We start from the raw sequence: 14,556 nt of genomic DNA, 5'->3' as shown, positions 1-14,556 counted from the left end.
CTTTTTTCTTTTCATTTTACAGACTTAAGATATTTAAATACAGTGCTCTGTGCAATTCTTTTGATATTTTCTTATCAATCCATCTTTACAATATTAGAACTAGGAACAGTTGTGAAAAGATGAAGGAAAAACTATGTAGAAGATAAAAGATTTGAGTTATATACACTGAAAATATTTCTTATAAATATCCAAAATATATATTAGAAAAGCAGGCATCAAAACAGTGTATGATATATGATGTAAACTTTTTAAAATAAAAAATAGAAAACTACAGAAAATAACCATAAATATTCATAGGAAAAGAAAGGATTAGAAGGAAATATACTGACATTTATTGAGAATTATCTAAAGTGGTAAGATAGGAAGTTTTTTAAGATGAAAAACTTTTTTTCTGTCTTTTTTCTTTCTGTGTTTTCCAAAATCTTCAATGAGTGTTTATAATTAGGGAAAATGTGTTTTTAAAAGAAAAAAATATTTCTCATATTATACCTTGTAAATAGCATATCCAGACTGTAAGCTGATCCAGTTAAAGTCTTAAAAGAAATGTGAGTTTTTACTGCCTGAAACCTGATACTTTTTCCTGTCTTTCCGGAAGCAGCACAAAAATTCTTTAAATAGTGACCCTAGGAATGAGGAGGGCGGATCTCATTCTGTTTTAGTTGAAGTAACTAAATCAGATATGAAGCTTTCACAAGTATTAGTCTGCCTGAACTATTAACTCTTGCATACTACAAAAAACCCCACAAAACTTACCAAAATCATCAGCTAAAGACATATTTAAGTCCTTTACTTATTTTAAAATATTGTGTTTGATACTTATGATATATAGCCTTTTACAATGTGAAATTCCTGGCATTTCTGATTGCAGACCCTAGGAATTTTGAAAATGATACAAATTATTTGACAATTTTAATTTAAACCATATTTTAATACTGTATATCTTGAATGACTTGAAGTTGAAATTAAAATAACTTTTCATTTGTATGTATCTAATTTTAATAAGATACTTAATGGCTATAATGATTTTTTTGTTGCTTTTTCACTTAGAATGGATTAAGTAAATGTGTAGTTATGATATTCTATGCTGATATACTGGTTTCTTAATCCACTTGGCCTCTTAAAAAGGAAACAAGTATGGTGGAGCCAGAAGGAAAATGAATAGTTAATCATGGAGGAGGAGAAAACCTAGCTCGGTACTAGAGGCAGCTGGGGAAGTGACGTCCTGTAGCATTTGCTGTTCTAGAAAGTGCAGAGACACGTAGTGAAAATGGGAGGATCTAGAAGGAGGCCGTCTCCCGTGTAGTGTATATTTATCTGTAAGTGAGCCGTTGGGGAAGGAATTAAATACTGAGGCGCTGTCTGCTTGCTGCCTTAAGACAGCGAAGCTGAATTGCTGATTTGCTTTAACTTTTAAAATACCCAGCTTGGTTTATTTTTCTTAGAATCATTGTATTGCTAAGACTGGGGACGCTGTTTTCTTTCACAAAGGGAAATCTAAGTTCATTTCAAGGCACTCGAAATGGGGAAAGACTATTATTGCATTTTGGGAATTGAAAAAGGAGCTTCAGATGAAGATATTAAAAAGGCTTACCGAAAACAAGCCCTCAGATTTCATCCGGACAAGAACAAATCTCCTCAGGCAGAGGAAAAATTTAAAGAGGTCGCAGAAGCTTATGAAGTATTGAGTGATCCTAAAAAGAGAGAAATATATGATCAGTTTGGGGAGGAAGGTAAGAATTCAGTGTATATCTTTCTGTCTCTCTTTTTTCTCTATCAGCTTTCTGGTTATTAAATTCTCTGACATTTCAAAAGTAGAAAGACAAATAATGGATAAAAGCAAGATTTCATCCCTGATCATATGAATGAATGTTACATAGCTATGAATGAAATGTACTTGTTTGTCCTTTTTTGGATTTTGACATTTTGTGCAATATATATGTTCTCCCATTAGATTTGTATTGTTGACATTGTATTTGAAAAGAAACCTTAAATTCCCATACTCATTAAGAAATTGTGTCAAAAGTCTTATGCAACCTGTTTTTTTTTTTTTCTAATGAATTTTCTGTCAGAGCCAATAAAGATTCTTCAGTCATTTAAAATCTTAAGATTGGCAGTTCAAACTCTGGGTAGTTTATATTTTATTCACAAAAACAAAAGAAGTTTTTTGCCTTTTTTCTTATGGCAAAGCTAGTTTAGATTAAACAGGACAGAATCTTCTCTCTGAGAAGCCGAAGGCCCAGGCATTTAGCTGTAGTTGTTTTTGGCATTCTGCCTGGAGAGGAAAGAATTTTCCTGATGTCATAAAATACCAGAACAAGTTTTTAGCTTAATTGTAAACAGTAATTGTGTGCCAAGAAAATGAGATCTCAGAAATGCAATTTTTGACCTAAAATGGCCACCTCCTTAGAACAATGACTGATTTACTTTAAGATAACATTATTTCATTTGAAATTTTACTATCTAGGTGTAGAGGAAGGCATGATAACTTCCCTTTCCTCTCCCTGCCACACTTTTATTTCTCGGATTGTGAGATCTGAAACTAGTTGAATACAGTAAATGGAAGTAAAATTTAAGATTATCCTTTTATCATTCTGGATTTTAAATTGTCCATCATCGCCATGTAAATGTAGCTGTAAAGTAAGACTATTTAAAATTGCTGATTGACAACAAGAACATTTTAATTTTTACAAGTTCTGGAATTTCAACTTTTTATATCAGGACTGTTATTTTATTACTAATTTTTCTCCCCAAATATTATTTTAAAATCATTCATTGTAGTTATGAAAACTTTTTTTTTGCTTTATTGCATTTAATGTTAAATTTCCCTAATTAAAAATCTATCTTAAAATTCAATGAAGTGGTAACTGTATTTTGAGTTAAAAAGTTAAATTTAGTTAAGCAGGGTAATTGTGTAGAGGTTGTTTTTTTTTTTTCTTGTTATGCTTTTTCTTTTTGATCTGAGTTGCCCCAAATTGCAGTTTCTGCTGCTATGAGGACCTGCAGTGTCAGGTTCCTGCAAAGTAAAGACTGAAAAAAGCAAGTAGTGGGCAGTTCAGTCCTGCTGGTTCCTTATGGCTGTACTACTCAAAATACTATGATTTGTTTCTTCATCTCAAAAGCTAAGCAAGATTCTCAGATACTACTAGCTATATACTACTCTTTCTGAAGAAGTTATTTTGTAATTTTTGTAAAGAAATCTACAAACACGATATAACAATATGAATTCCCATGAAAAAGCAAATACCCTTTGATTTAATCCACACCTCACTAACAGCCCAAATCTGTCTATAACTAAACCATAAGATTTAGTGTTTCTAAGGATATTTATCTTCAGAATTTTCAAGTCACCAAATGATACATTTTTCTTGGCTTAACATTACCTCTTAATAGTGTTTTTCTTGAGTTATATTTCTCCAGTTTGATTTTTACTGAGCGTCATCAGTGAAGTGAATTTTTAAAAAACAGGATCATCTGTGTACCCCAAGTCTTTTAGATAGTTGATATAAGCAATGAAAGTAATAGTGAGGGAAGAATAAGTTTTTTAAAGCATTGAAATATATTATTCAGAAATACTATTTTCTACTTATATTGCTTTAAAATACAGTTAAAATGAAAGTTATTTGATTATGTTTTAGAAATTATTCTTCCTTTACAGAAAAGCATTAAAATTATTTATCCTTTATTCAAAGTATCTCATTAAGTATACTGTTAAAACATAGAAAAATATTTTTGTTTCTTTGCCTGTCATTGATCTGTTTGTGCTTGCAGGCCTGGTTGCATAGCCCTCTGTGTTTCTCTAGAAGTAACAAAACGCTAATTTACCTGGTACACTTTCCCCCCGAATTATTATATTCTCTTTTACAACCTGAAGCTATGGGAATAAACCATGAACTGAGAATTGCATGAGTTAAACGTGCTAAATTTATATATTTAGGACCTAAGATAGCCAGTGATCCCAGTATATTTGTGTTTTGAAAATGTCTAATATCCACAATTTTAAATGCTGGGTTTTAAAAAAGCTGGATAAAAAAAGAGATGTTTTAAATTTACCGTATGACCCAGCATTTCCACTCCTGGGAATCTATAAAAGAGAAATGAAAATGCAGGTCCACACAAAGACATGTACGTGAGTGTTCATAGCAGCATCATTTGTGATGGCCCCAAATGAAAATATCCGAAAGTATCATCTTTTAGTAAATGGATAAATGAAGTGTGGTATATATGTATACACACACACTACTTAGCAATTAAAAGGACTGATTTAATAAAACATGCTTTGTAAATGAAATAACCTCAAACATTATAAATCATATATAAATGACTACATATTCTATTATTCCATTTATATGAAATGCATGGAAAAGGCAAATTTATAGACAAAACAGATCAGTGGTTGCCTAGAGCTAGAGGTGGTAGCAAGGATTAACTCCAAATAGAAATGAAAATACTCTTTGGGTTGATGGAAATGTTTTATAACTGGATTGTGGTGATGGCTGCACACTTCTATAACTTCACTAAGACCATGGTATATTTACAATGGGTTACTTTTATAGTATGGAATAAATAAAATTGTTTTATAATAGAGATATTTCTCCATAGTTGAATAATTTGAAAACAAAAAACAAAGGACTACTGACACTTGAAATTGAATTTTGATCTAATTTCTCCTCTAGAGTTTTAGGTTTAGTTCTGAATTGTTCTGTGAATGTCAACAGAAGTTCATATTAAAACACATAAAATCAGATTTTCAGTAACTCATCCTTATAGTGGCCTGGTTTTCTAACATTTCTTTCTCTTCATATCTTTCTTTTTTTATTATGTTTCACTCAATAACTTAAAATTTAAATACTGAAAGGTAGTATTTATATGATCAAATCTGTGTTTAGTACATTAATCTTTATACTAGCTATTAATCTTTATACTAGTTTGCTGTTTCTGTTCTTTATATAGTTAATTAACAATCTATTTACTATATATTTAAAAAAATAAGTAAATTGGATTTCTATGAATCAAAACTTTAAAGAATCTCACTGTGCTAGTTAACTCTAAGTAGTGTTATAAATTTGGGTTTTTACATATTCAGTTCAGTTCAGTCGCTCAGTCGTGTTCGACTCTTTGCGACCCCATGAATCGCAGCACGCCAGGCCTCAGCAGTTATTAAAGTCATATAATTTTTTTCCCTTGAAGTCCTGATTTTTCTCCAGTGCTGCTGCTTTTGATAAACTTTAATCAACTAATTAATGGATATCATTGTTATGAATAATATCCCAGACATAATTTTTTTTTGGATTGCAAATTGGTTGGTTGCTTGTTTTTTAAATAATGGCAGTCTTGGTACAACATAAGTAAATGTTGACTCTGGGGTACATTTCTTGCTCACACGAAGTGATGATGGTGTCTAGAAAAAATTTTGGATAGCATAGGTAGTCTAGCTGCATACTAAAATTTTCCATGAGCAGTCAAAATGTATGTAGTGAAAAGTTGACTGTATAGTTGATGACAGGCTTGTTCAAGTGCTGGGCAACGCAAGTGATACTTGCATAATAATTCATGTTATATTGGTGTGAATTTTGGTGGGATTTTCTCAGTCACAGTAGTACACAGTTGACTATTTAGTGTCAAAGCTTTATTGGAGGCTGTTTGTTATCTTTGATGAATGTCAGTTCAGACAGTGTGTGAATCTTCTCAGGGACTCAGTAATCCTGATTGAGTTACCATTTTTGGCAAAGGGCTTTTAGGGAAAAGCCAAACCCATGATGTAATAACTTAAAATGTAATTCTTTCTTTTCATGAATCCATTATACATCCAAAACATTTAGATTTTATCTTGTGAAGGGTTCAATTGGGCAGGCTAGTTTATTCAATTTACTTTATGAACTCTGTTAAATCGTTATACTCTGTGGGATGAAAGATGGAGTGATTGAAATAATTTAGTATTGGTTTAATCACATTGTAATGACCTTGAGTTATACACATATTCTATCATTTAAAAAAAAAATCTGCCACTAGCTTTTTTTAACATTTGGAGTTATAACTGTACCACTAGAATTTAGAGAAAGGAGTTTTGAACGAGTTGTATGTTAAAAGTTCTTGTCCTACTTATGCTTGTCATTGTTTTCTACAAGGCATATCCTGAGTGAAAGGTGCCAAATAGAATAAGATATTTAAAACTGAGAAAGTATGCTGAGTGACTTGAGTAGAGTTTTTTACTATTAAATTTCTCATATGTGTATGTGTAATTATACTTTATATTGTTTTTGTTTCTGCCTTTCTCTGTCTTGACACTGAAGACACATTTTAGTGTTTGTTTCTAACACTTTAAGAATTAGTTCTTCCCTTTATTCAGCAAACATGAGTGGCCGTCATTTTCAGAACTGTATGCATGAACAGTGCAAAAATAAATAAAATGTGTTTCCTGCCCTCAGATTACTCACTGATGAACATATTTGAACCTCTTAGTTTAATTCTCTTGTTTTTTTTTTTTTTACAGTTTTATAATTTTTAGGTTCTGTTCCTGCTTGTCTCCTTTGTCAGGAATGCCCATAAGGATCATCCAGAAACTTTGCTGAGACTGTAATGATATAAATCCTTGTCAGTATCGATCCCTTAGAAAATCACTATACTGTTGTTTTGTAGGTTTTAGTAGAATCTTTCGTCAGTATGTAGTAGAAAATGCTACTTCAAATATGTTATCTCTTGTGAATTACTAATTGCTTAGTTGAGTCTTAGAGAACAGGATCGAAGAGTCACTGTCTTGGTGTCGGAAGCAGGTTGTCCATAATAGACAAAAATAACCAGCCCAAAGGTCTTACAGGTCAAAAGGGTTTACAGCTCATGATTTCAGTTTTCTTTTTACATGCTGTTGAAATTAATGCTATCATGTGATATGCCTAAGTAAACAATTTCATTATTTAGGATATAGATAGTAATTTTAATGTCTAAAATTTTCTGTTAATGGAATTTTTTTCCCTTTCTGCCATGAATGAGTTCTATTTTAATTTTTAAACAGTGAAAGATGATCTGAAATAAAAATAGTTATTTTGAATATGATATTTTATATCACTGATTTGTGTTCGCTGATAATGATGGTGCTCAAAAGATTTAGGTTACATATTTTGTTTGCATTGATTACCGAAGACCTTTCGATTGACATCTTTTTTTTTTTTTGCTATTTTTAAGATTATATATTTGAAGTAGAGTTGATTTACAGTGTTGTATTAATTTCTGCTGTGCAGCAAAGTAATTCAGTTATCCATGTACATATTCTTTTCCATTATGGTTTGTCACAGGATATTGAATATAGTTTCTGTGTTATACAATAGGACCTTGTTGTTTATCCATCCTATATATTGTGATTTGCATCTGCTAATCCCAAATTCCCAATCCTTCCCTCCCCACCCCTTGAATGACATTTTTTAAAAACCTAAATTTATATACTTCAGATCATCAAACCAGTAGCTTATAAGAGGTTCCCAATTTTTATTTATTTTCTTTTTTATGCATGGAACAAAAAGTTGGAAATAAATTATCGTTAAAGATGGGGATTTGGATAAAGAATTTGAAAGCTAAAAATTTAACTTAGGGTGGAATGATTGGTAGTTATATGGCTCTTTTGTATTTAGTTATAATGGCATTTCTGACCAATATTAATAAATAGCAACCCAAGTTAGCCAAAGTTTATGAGTAATACAATTTTTCCAAGTTTAACTTTCAAGAGTTATAAGTATTTTTCTAACCATGCTTATCTTGTCGTTTAGGGTTGAAAGGCGGAGCAGGAGGCACTGATGGACAAGGAGGTACCTTCCGGTACACCTTTCATGGTGATCCTCATGCCACATTTGCAGCGTTTTTTGGAGGTTCCAACCCCTTTGAAATTTTCTTTGGAAGACGGATGGGTGGTGGTAGAGATTCTGATGAAATGGAAGTAGATGGAGATCCTTTTGGCGCCTTTGGATTCAGCATGAATGGATATCCAAGGGACAGGAATTCTGTGGGCCCATCCCGCCTCAAACAAGATCCTCCAGTTATTCATGAACTTAGAGTATCACTTGAAGAAATATATAGTGGTTGTACCAAACGAATGAAGATTTCTCGGAAGAGGTTAAACCCTGATGGAAGGAGTTATAGAACTGAGGACAAAATTCTCACCATCGAGATTAAAAAAGGGTGGAAAGAAGGCACCAAAATTACTTTTCCAAGGGAAGGAGATGAAACACCAACTAGTATTCCAGCAGACATTGTTTTTGTCATTAAAGATAAAGATCACCCCAAATTCAAAAGGGATGGGTCAAATATAATTTATACTGCTAAAATTAGTTTACGAGAGGTAAGTTAGTAGGATATTGGATTCTGAAACCAAACAGAATTATGCCTGTAATCTTAGGGAATTTATCTAAATAATAACTAACATTAATGTTTACTACACAGCATTCTTACAATTTTCATAAGAACCCTCTAGAGTAGTACTACTACTTTGCGTCTTGTGGATAAGATTATATTTTCTAAGTTCAGTTATTTATACTAACAATTTAAATGCCAATTTTAAGTGCTAACGAGATTATATACAATGAGGCCTACCTAGTATGGATTATCTGTACTTTGTTTTTGCAGTTTGTCAAATCTGCATTGTAATCTCATTACCTTAGTCCATGTATAAGATTTCTTCCAAAGTTGTTAACTTGAGTTAATAATTATATAACAAACAAGGCATTAAAAGGGAAAATAAGTTATGAGGGTACTGCTTTAATACATTAGTTTGTATTTATTCTATTTTTAGGCACTGTTTCTCAAATTGGATTATAATCCTCCAAATATGCCCATGTCAGTTCCCTGCTTAAAATTCTTTAATAACTTCATAGAGCATCTACCATAAAGTCTAAACTCTTTAGCTTAAACTAACAGGTTGTTTTTAATCTAATTTCTATCCATACATGTGTATACATTTCCCTAAGTTTGATATATTATTATCTTGTATACCTCTGTATATATATCTTTGTATACCTCTATGGAACACTGCTGTTCCTTGCTCTACCTCAACACTTACTAATGGTCCGGTGCTTACCTCAAGCAATCTGTATTCCCAGAAGCTAAGAGGGTACATTGAGTGCCCTTTGTCTCAGACAAGAATTCTGCACATACTTCTCTGACAACTTTATACTGTAAAGTTATTATTACTGGTTTGCTTCTGAATCCTTTGTGCATTCCTTGAGGTGGGGTCTGTGTTCATGGTCCCTATATGTTCAGCATCTAGCAGAAATATATGGCATGTATGGTACTCAGTAAATATTTACTGACTAAAACAATAAATATATTTATTGTTCTAATGTTTTCACTCTGGAGAAGTATATAGTTGCTCCTATCTTTTTCTTTCTGGTTCTTAATTTCTCCCTCTTCTCTTCTCCCATTCCATCCTTGCAACTTGAATGTTGTAATAGCAGCCTCAAACAATTCATTTCATTCTAGAACAATGTGAAAGACATTCTTTCCTCCTCTTTTCCTTTTTCCTTTTCCTTTCTTTCCCCTGCTCCTTTCCTTCTTTTGTAAACTATCTGATTATGTGTATCCTGAAGGGACTTTCTAGTGGGGAAAAAGTCTTAAAATTATTGATATTCTTTTGGAGGTTAAAAGTTTACCTTAGAATCATTCTTTACAGCTGGTAATATTTTTGTTTAGACTTTTATATTTGAAGTTTGTTAATTTTATTTGGTTCATTTTAGGCATTGTGCGGCTGCTCAATTAATGTGCCAACCATGGATGGAAGAACCATACCTATGACAATAAATGATATTGTGAAACCTGGAATGAGGCGAAGAATTATTGGATATGGGCTACCATTCCCGAAAAATCCTGACCAACGTGGTGACCTTCTAATAGAGTTTGAGGTTTCCTTCCCGGATACTATATCCTCATCGTCCAAAGAAGTACTTAGGAAACATCTTCCTGCCTCATAGAATGAAAAACTTTGTTAACCATATTTTGATAAGGCACTGAAAATATAAAAGGACTGGCCATTTACTGATGTAGATGTGAATTCTGTATAAAGACATGTAAATTATTTTGAGGGTTCATTACATTGCATGAATAGAGACGGGTCAAATAAAAAGGCAAAAGGGATTTTTGCAGTTAGAGATGAAGAGAAAACTACTCACTGTATTTTATTTCATTTCTCCCAGGTCAGAATTTTTTAGTATTTTGCTTACATGTAAAATTCATTTCTGTGGAGTTAATAGATGTATTTCTAATAAAGTACCAGGCTATCCAAGTACTTTATTTCTTATATATTTACACTGTCAGTGTGATAGCTTCTCATTTATAATGGAAATTTGAATTCTTAACTAAACTATACATGTGATAGGTACTTCTAGAAAAGAAGAACCCAAGTTACTTGGAAATCTGGTTAACTAGATTAAAATAGTATGAAATGCTGCTATAGGGCTGGTACCCATAAAAGAATATCCTAATACATATATTTCACCATTTTCATTTTTAAAGTATGCTGTAGCATTTCTTAATAACATAGTTATAATGTTCTTAAAACAGATGTTTTCTTCATAAAAAGGAAATTAATGGCAATTTATCTCCTGTGGAAATCCCAATTGCCTGAATTACTGATATTTTAGAAATAGGTTGTTTTTAAAATGCCCTATATAATTTTATGGAAATTAACTATATATCTTGGACTTAATAAATTATAGGTACATTTTATTGTCCATTAGTTAAGGATAATTTGTTTGATAATAAACGTGTTTTTAGAGGAAATATTGTTACTTGGAATTAATTTTCCAATTACACAGTCTTCTATAACTTACTCATAATATGCTATATGTACCATATGCAATTTCCCTAAAAAGAATAAACTACCACTATGGTGTTAAACCAAAATATGGGGAAAATAAACACTAACTGCTGCTTATGAATGATGTTGCTACTACTTGTTATGCATATAAATATTTTACTTTTTCATATGTATAGATTGCATTTCGTAGGTGTTTTAATTTTTTAAATATATTTACGTTTAAATAATTATTCTGTTTTCTGTTTTATAGCTATAGTAAGAATGATATTTTGAAACAAAGATTTTGGTTCAAAAGAAATTTTCAGGATAATTGGTATACAAGGTTTATTGGACCCTATCACCTTTTAGCAGAATATGGTCTTCTTTTAGAAATTCAAAACATAGGTTTTAATCACCATATACTTTATACAGCTTTATTGAGATGTAATTCTCATGCTAAAAAGTTTACCATTTTAAAGTACACAATCCAGTTGTTTTAGTATATTCACCTTATATAGCCACTTTGTAATTTCAGAACATTTACATCACCCTAAAAAGAAACCACATAACCATTAGCACTCACTTCCCATTCCTCCAGCCCCTGGCAAACACTAATCTACTTTCTACTTCTATGGATTCATCTATTCTGGACATTTCTTATAAGTGGGATTAAACAATATTTGGCTTTTTTGTTTGTTTCTTTCACTTAGCATAATGTTTTCAAGATACACCCATGTTGTATCATTCAGTACTCGTTCCTTGCTTTATGGCCGAATAATATTCTGTTGTTTGGATATACCACATTCTGTTTATCCATTCATTAATTGATGGGCATTTAGGTTATTTCCACTTTTTTGGCTATAATGAATAATGCAGCTCTGAACATTTTTGTACCACTTTTTCTGTACATAATTTTTTAATTTTCTTGGGTATATGACCTAAGAATAAAATTGTTGGGGATAACCATATACTTTAATTGCAAATGGAAAATGCTTGAAAATGTCAGAGAATTCATAATCATGCATATTTTTCCATTAATTTATAAATAATTCCTTTATAACTTTCTCTAAATGACAGTTAAAACTCCTTAAGGAAATGTGAACATTGTGGAGATTTTCTCACATCTAAAGAGATAAGAGCTGAAAAGCATCAGTGAGATTGGTAGGCATGGTTTCTATGTAAAACCCACTGTCATTATTTTCTTGATTAAGCATTTTCTCTCAAGTTAAATGATTTGTAGATTAGATGAATGATCTTTGGATTAAAGAGTATTTGTTAAAGTACAGAATTATTCTAATACTAAAAAAAGTTAATTGGCATTGCTATATAAACAGTTTATCAGGGATACCCTGGTGGTCCAGTGGTTAGGACTGTGTGCTGTCACTGCCAAGGCCCTAGGTTCAGTCCCTGGTCAGAGGACTAAGATCCCACAAATTGCGCGGCACAGGCCAAAAATAAAAAACAGTATATCAGTATCTCCCGGGTCTTAAAGGGTGTCAATAATACCTTCATGTGTAGTAAGTGCCCAATTTTCATTTGTTGAGTGTTGACTTAATGTAGAAGTAGAGTTTTAAAGTTTTCTTACTTGCTTATCTTATGAAGGTACTTTTGATTTTAAAAGGTTCTCTTTACATTAAACCAGATTCTTGGATACCTGGAATAGTTTTGAAAGTATTGTGGATCTTAGTAAGCTAATAGATAAAATATTACCTATCCTACAACTAAAATTTATTTTTATTTATTTATTTTTTTTACAACTAAAATTTAGTACATCATCTCTGTAGCTATTAGAGTTTGGGGTTTTGTGAATGTAGTTCTTCTTTTCTTTTTTCTTTTGGCCCCACCACGTGTCTTGCTGGATCTTGACCAGGGATGAAACCCCGGCCTATGGGCTATGAAAGCACTGAGTCCTAACCACTGGGCTGCCAGGGAATTCTCAGTTTATGTAAATGTAGTTCTTAGCCATTCTTATAAAGAGGAAACGAGATTTAGGAAAAGAAAACTGGAGATTTATGTCAGTTTTGGATGCAACCTTAAACATGAGAAATAAAACAGAGGCAAAGAACTCTACTCCTGTTTCTGTTAAAGGGATGGCACTGAGATGAAGAGAAAAAACTTGGACCAGAAGGACTCCTGTATTAAATTATAATAGGAGGTCTATGTTAGAGAAGAGCTTGAGAAATATTTAGTTTTGTTTATCTAATAGATTAAAGTTTGCACAGTGTTTTTAATATCAAGTATATATTTTCCATATCTGGGACTGGGAATGAAGGGGTTCAAGAGATGGGATTAACTGAGAATCCTAAAACTTGGAAAATATGAAACTTTTGGAATGAGGGTAGGTTTCTTTTTTATTAATTGCCTGCTTTATATGTCTATTATCTAACAAAGTAAAAATAAATTTGCAAGCATCTTATGGAAACTGAGAATAAGAGATCCTGAAAAGTTTCTAGAAAGCAAGGAATGGTAAACCATATTTATTACTAATTAAAAATATAAATATCACTTTTTATTTAGTACAACCATCATTTTAGTTAGCATTAAAACTGACTTCTGGGTGCAGCCCCACCCCAACCTAGATCCCCACCCACCTCATCCCAATCTCTCCCACTCCAGGCCTGTCAAAGTGTGCCCCACTCCTGGGCAGCCCCACACCCCCTGCTCAGGAGCACCACGCTCTCCTCTGTGCAGACCTCCTCCCCACCCTCCATAGGATTGGGTGCTACCTCCAGGCCATACCCTCTCACCTCCTGTGCCCCCTTGTCCCTCTGGTTGAGTTTCCCTGACTCCCAGGAACATGCGCGTTGACCAACCCACCTCTGGTGACCCCATTTCCCTGGCCTCTCTTCTCAAGTCCTTGGGCTCTTTGTGCCCTTTGGTACATGGGGTCCCCTCTTCTCACCCAACCCATCCTATATATTCACAGCCCCTCCTAGGGCAGCCCCCAGACCCTTGCTTGCCAGTGGCTGAGCCTGGCTCTGGCCAGGCAGATTCACCAGCCAGAAGGAAGGGCAGGTGCTGGGCCTCATCAGAGGGCCTGGCTGCTGGGGCTGGGGTGCCAATCCACCTTCCCCACGTCACAGATCCTAGAAAAACATTAATCTAAGAACCCCTTGAGTATGATGACAATTGGGTTGGAAACCCATATGCCCAGGTTCTGAGAGTCTTTATTTCTGTGTGATATCCTCAGCAGAGGGCGGCAGGTATGTGTGTGTGTGTGTGTTCATTTTTGTCCGTCTCTTCAGAAACTTTGGGTGGGGTCGTTTCTGTTTCCTTCAGCAAGTTCCTGTTTTGTGGTGTTTATGGGGAGAAAAGTCTGGAACCATCCAGAGGTTCCTGTTTGAGAGGTTGTTAAAAACACAAGGTCAGTTACAAACCGTAGGGTGGCCAGCAGGTGCCCAGGTGTGACCCACACAGCCAGGGTCAGTCTCTGCCTTTGCATCTGTATTGAAAGTGTGTATGTGTGTACACACACATTTCCTGTTTTTGTGTGTGTGTGTTTCCTCTTTGTGTGTGTGGCTGTGTGATTCCTCTTTACCTTATTTAGATTTTCTGATTTTTCTATAATGAACTTGCTTTGCATTTGGTGAGGGTGGGGCAGAACTAGGGGTAAGGAAGCATAAACTACAATAGAAAGGAACACCAGTATTTTCAAGTTTGGATTTTAAAGTCTCAAATCCAAGAAAAGAAAAATGAAAAAGAAAAATCTGACATCTTAGGGTTCTGCCTAAAGCTTTTTTTTTGTTTTCTTTTTCATAACAACTTAAAATTTCTCAGCTAAT

The 14,556-nt window shown here is 33.4% G+C and overlaps 1 protein-coding gene across 1 annotated transcript; it reads left to right on the top strand.

The window, feature by feature from the left end:
- Nucleotides 1-1,257: 1,257 nt before the first annotated feature.
- On the top strand, nucleotides 1,258-12,839 carry DNAJB4 (DnaJ heat shock protein family (Hsp40) member B4). The gene is made up of 3 exons (XM_005904954.3): nucleotides 1,258-1,730; nucleotides 7,758-8,326; nucleotides 9,717-12,839. The coding sequence occupies exons 1-3, from the start codon at nucleotides 1,520-1,522 to the stop codon at nucleotides 9,948-9,950; spliced, it is 1,014 nt and encodes a 337-aa protein (XP_005905016.1). The 5' UTR covers nucleotides 1,258-1,519; the 3' UTR covers nucleotides 9,951-12,839.
- The last annotated feature ends 1,717 nt before the right edge of the window (nucleotides 12,840-14,556 follow it).

This window comes from Bos mutus, chromosome 3 (assembly GCF_027580195.1).
Source record: "Bos mutus isolate GX-2022 chromosome 3, NWIPB_WYAK_1.1, whole genome shotgun sequence".
NCBI lineage: Eukaryota > Metazoa > Chordata > Mammalia > Artiodactyla > Bovidae > Bos > Bos mutus.
Note: the sequence above shows the minus strand (reverse complement) of the source record. Positions and strands in the feature narration are given on the sequence as shown.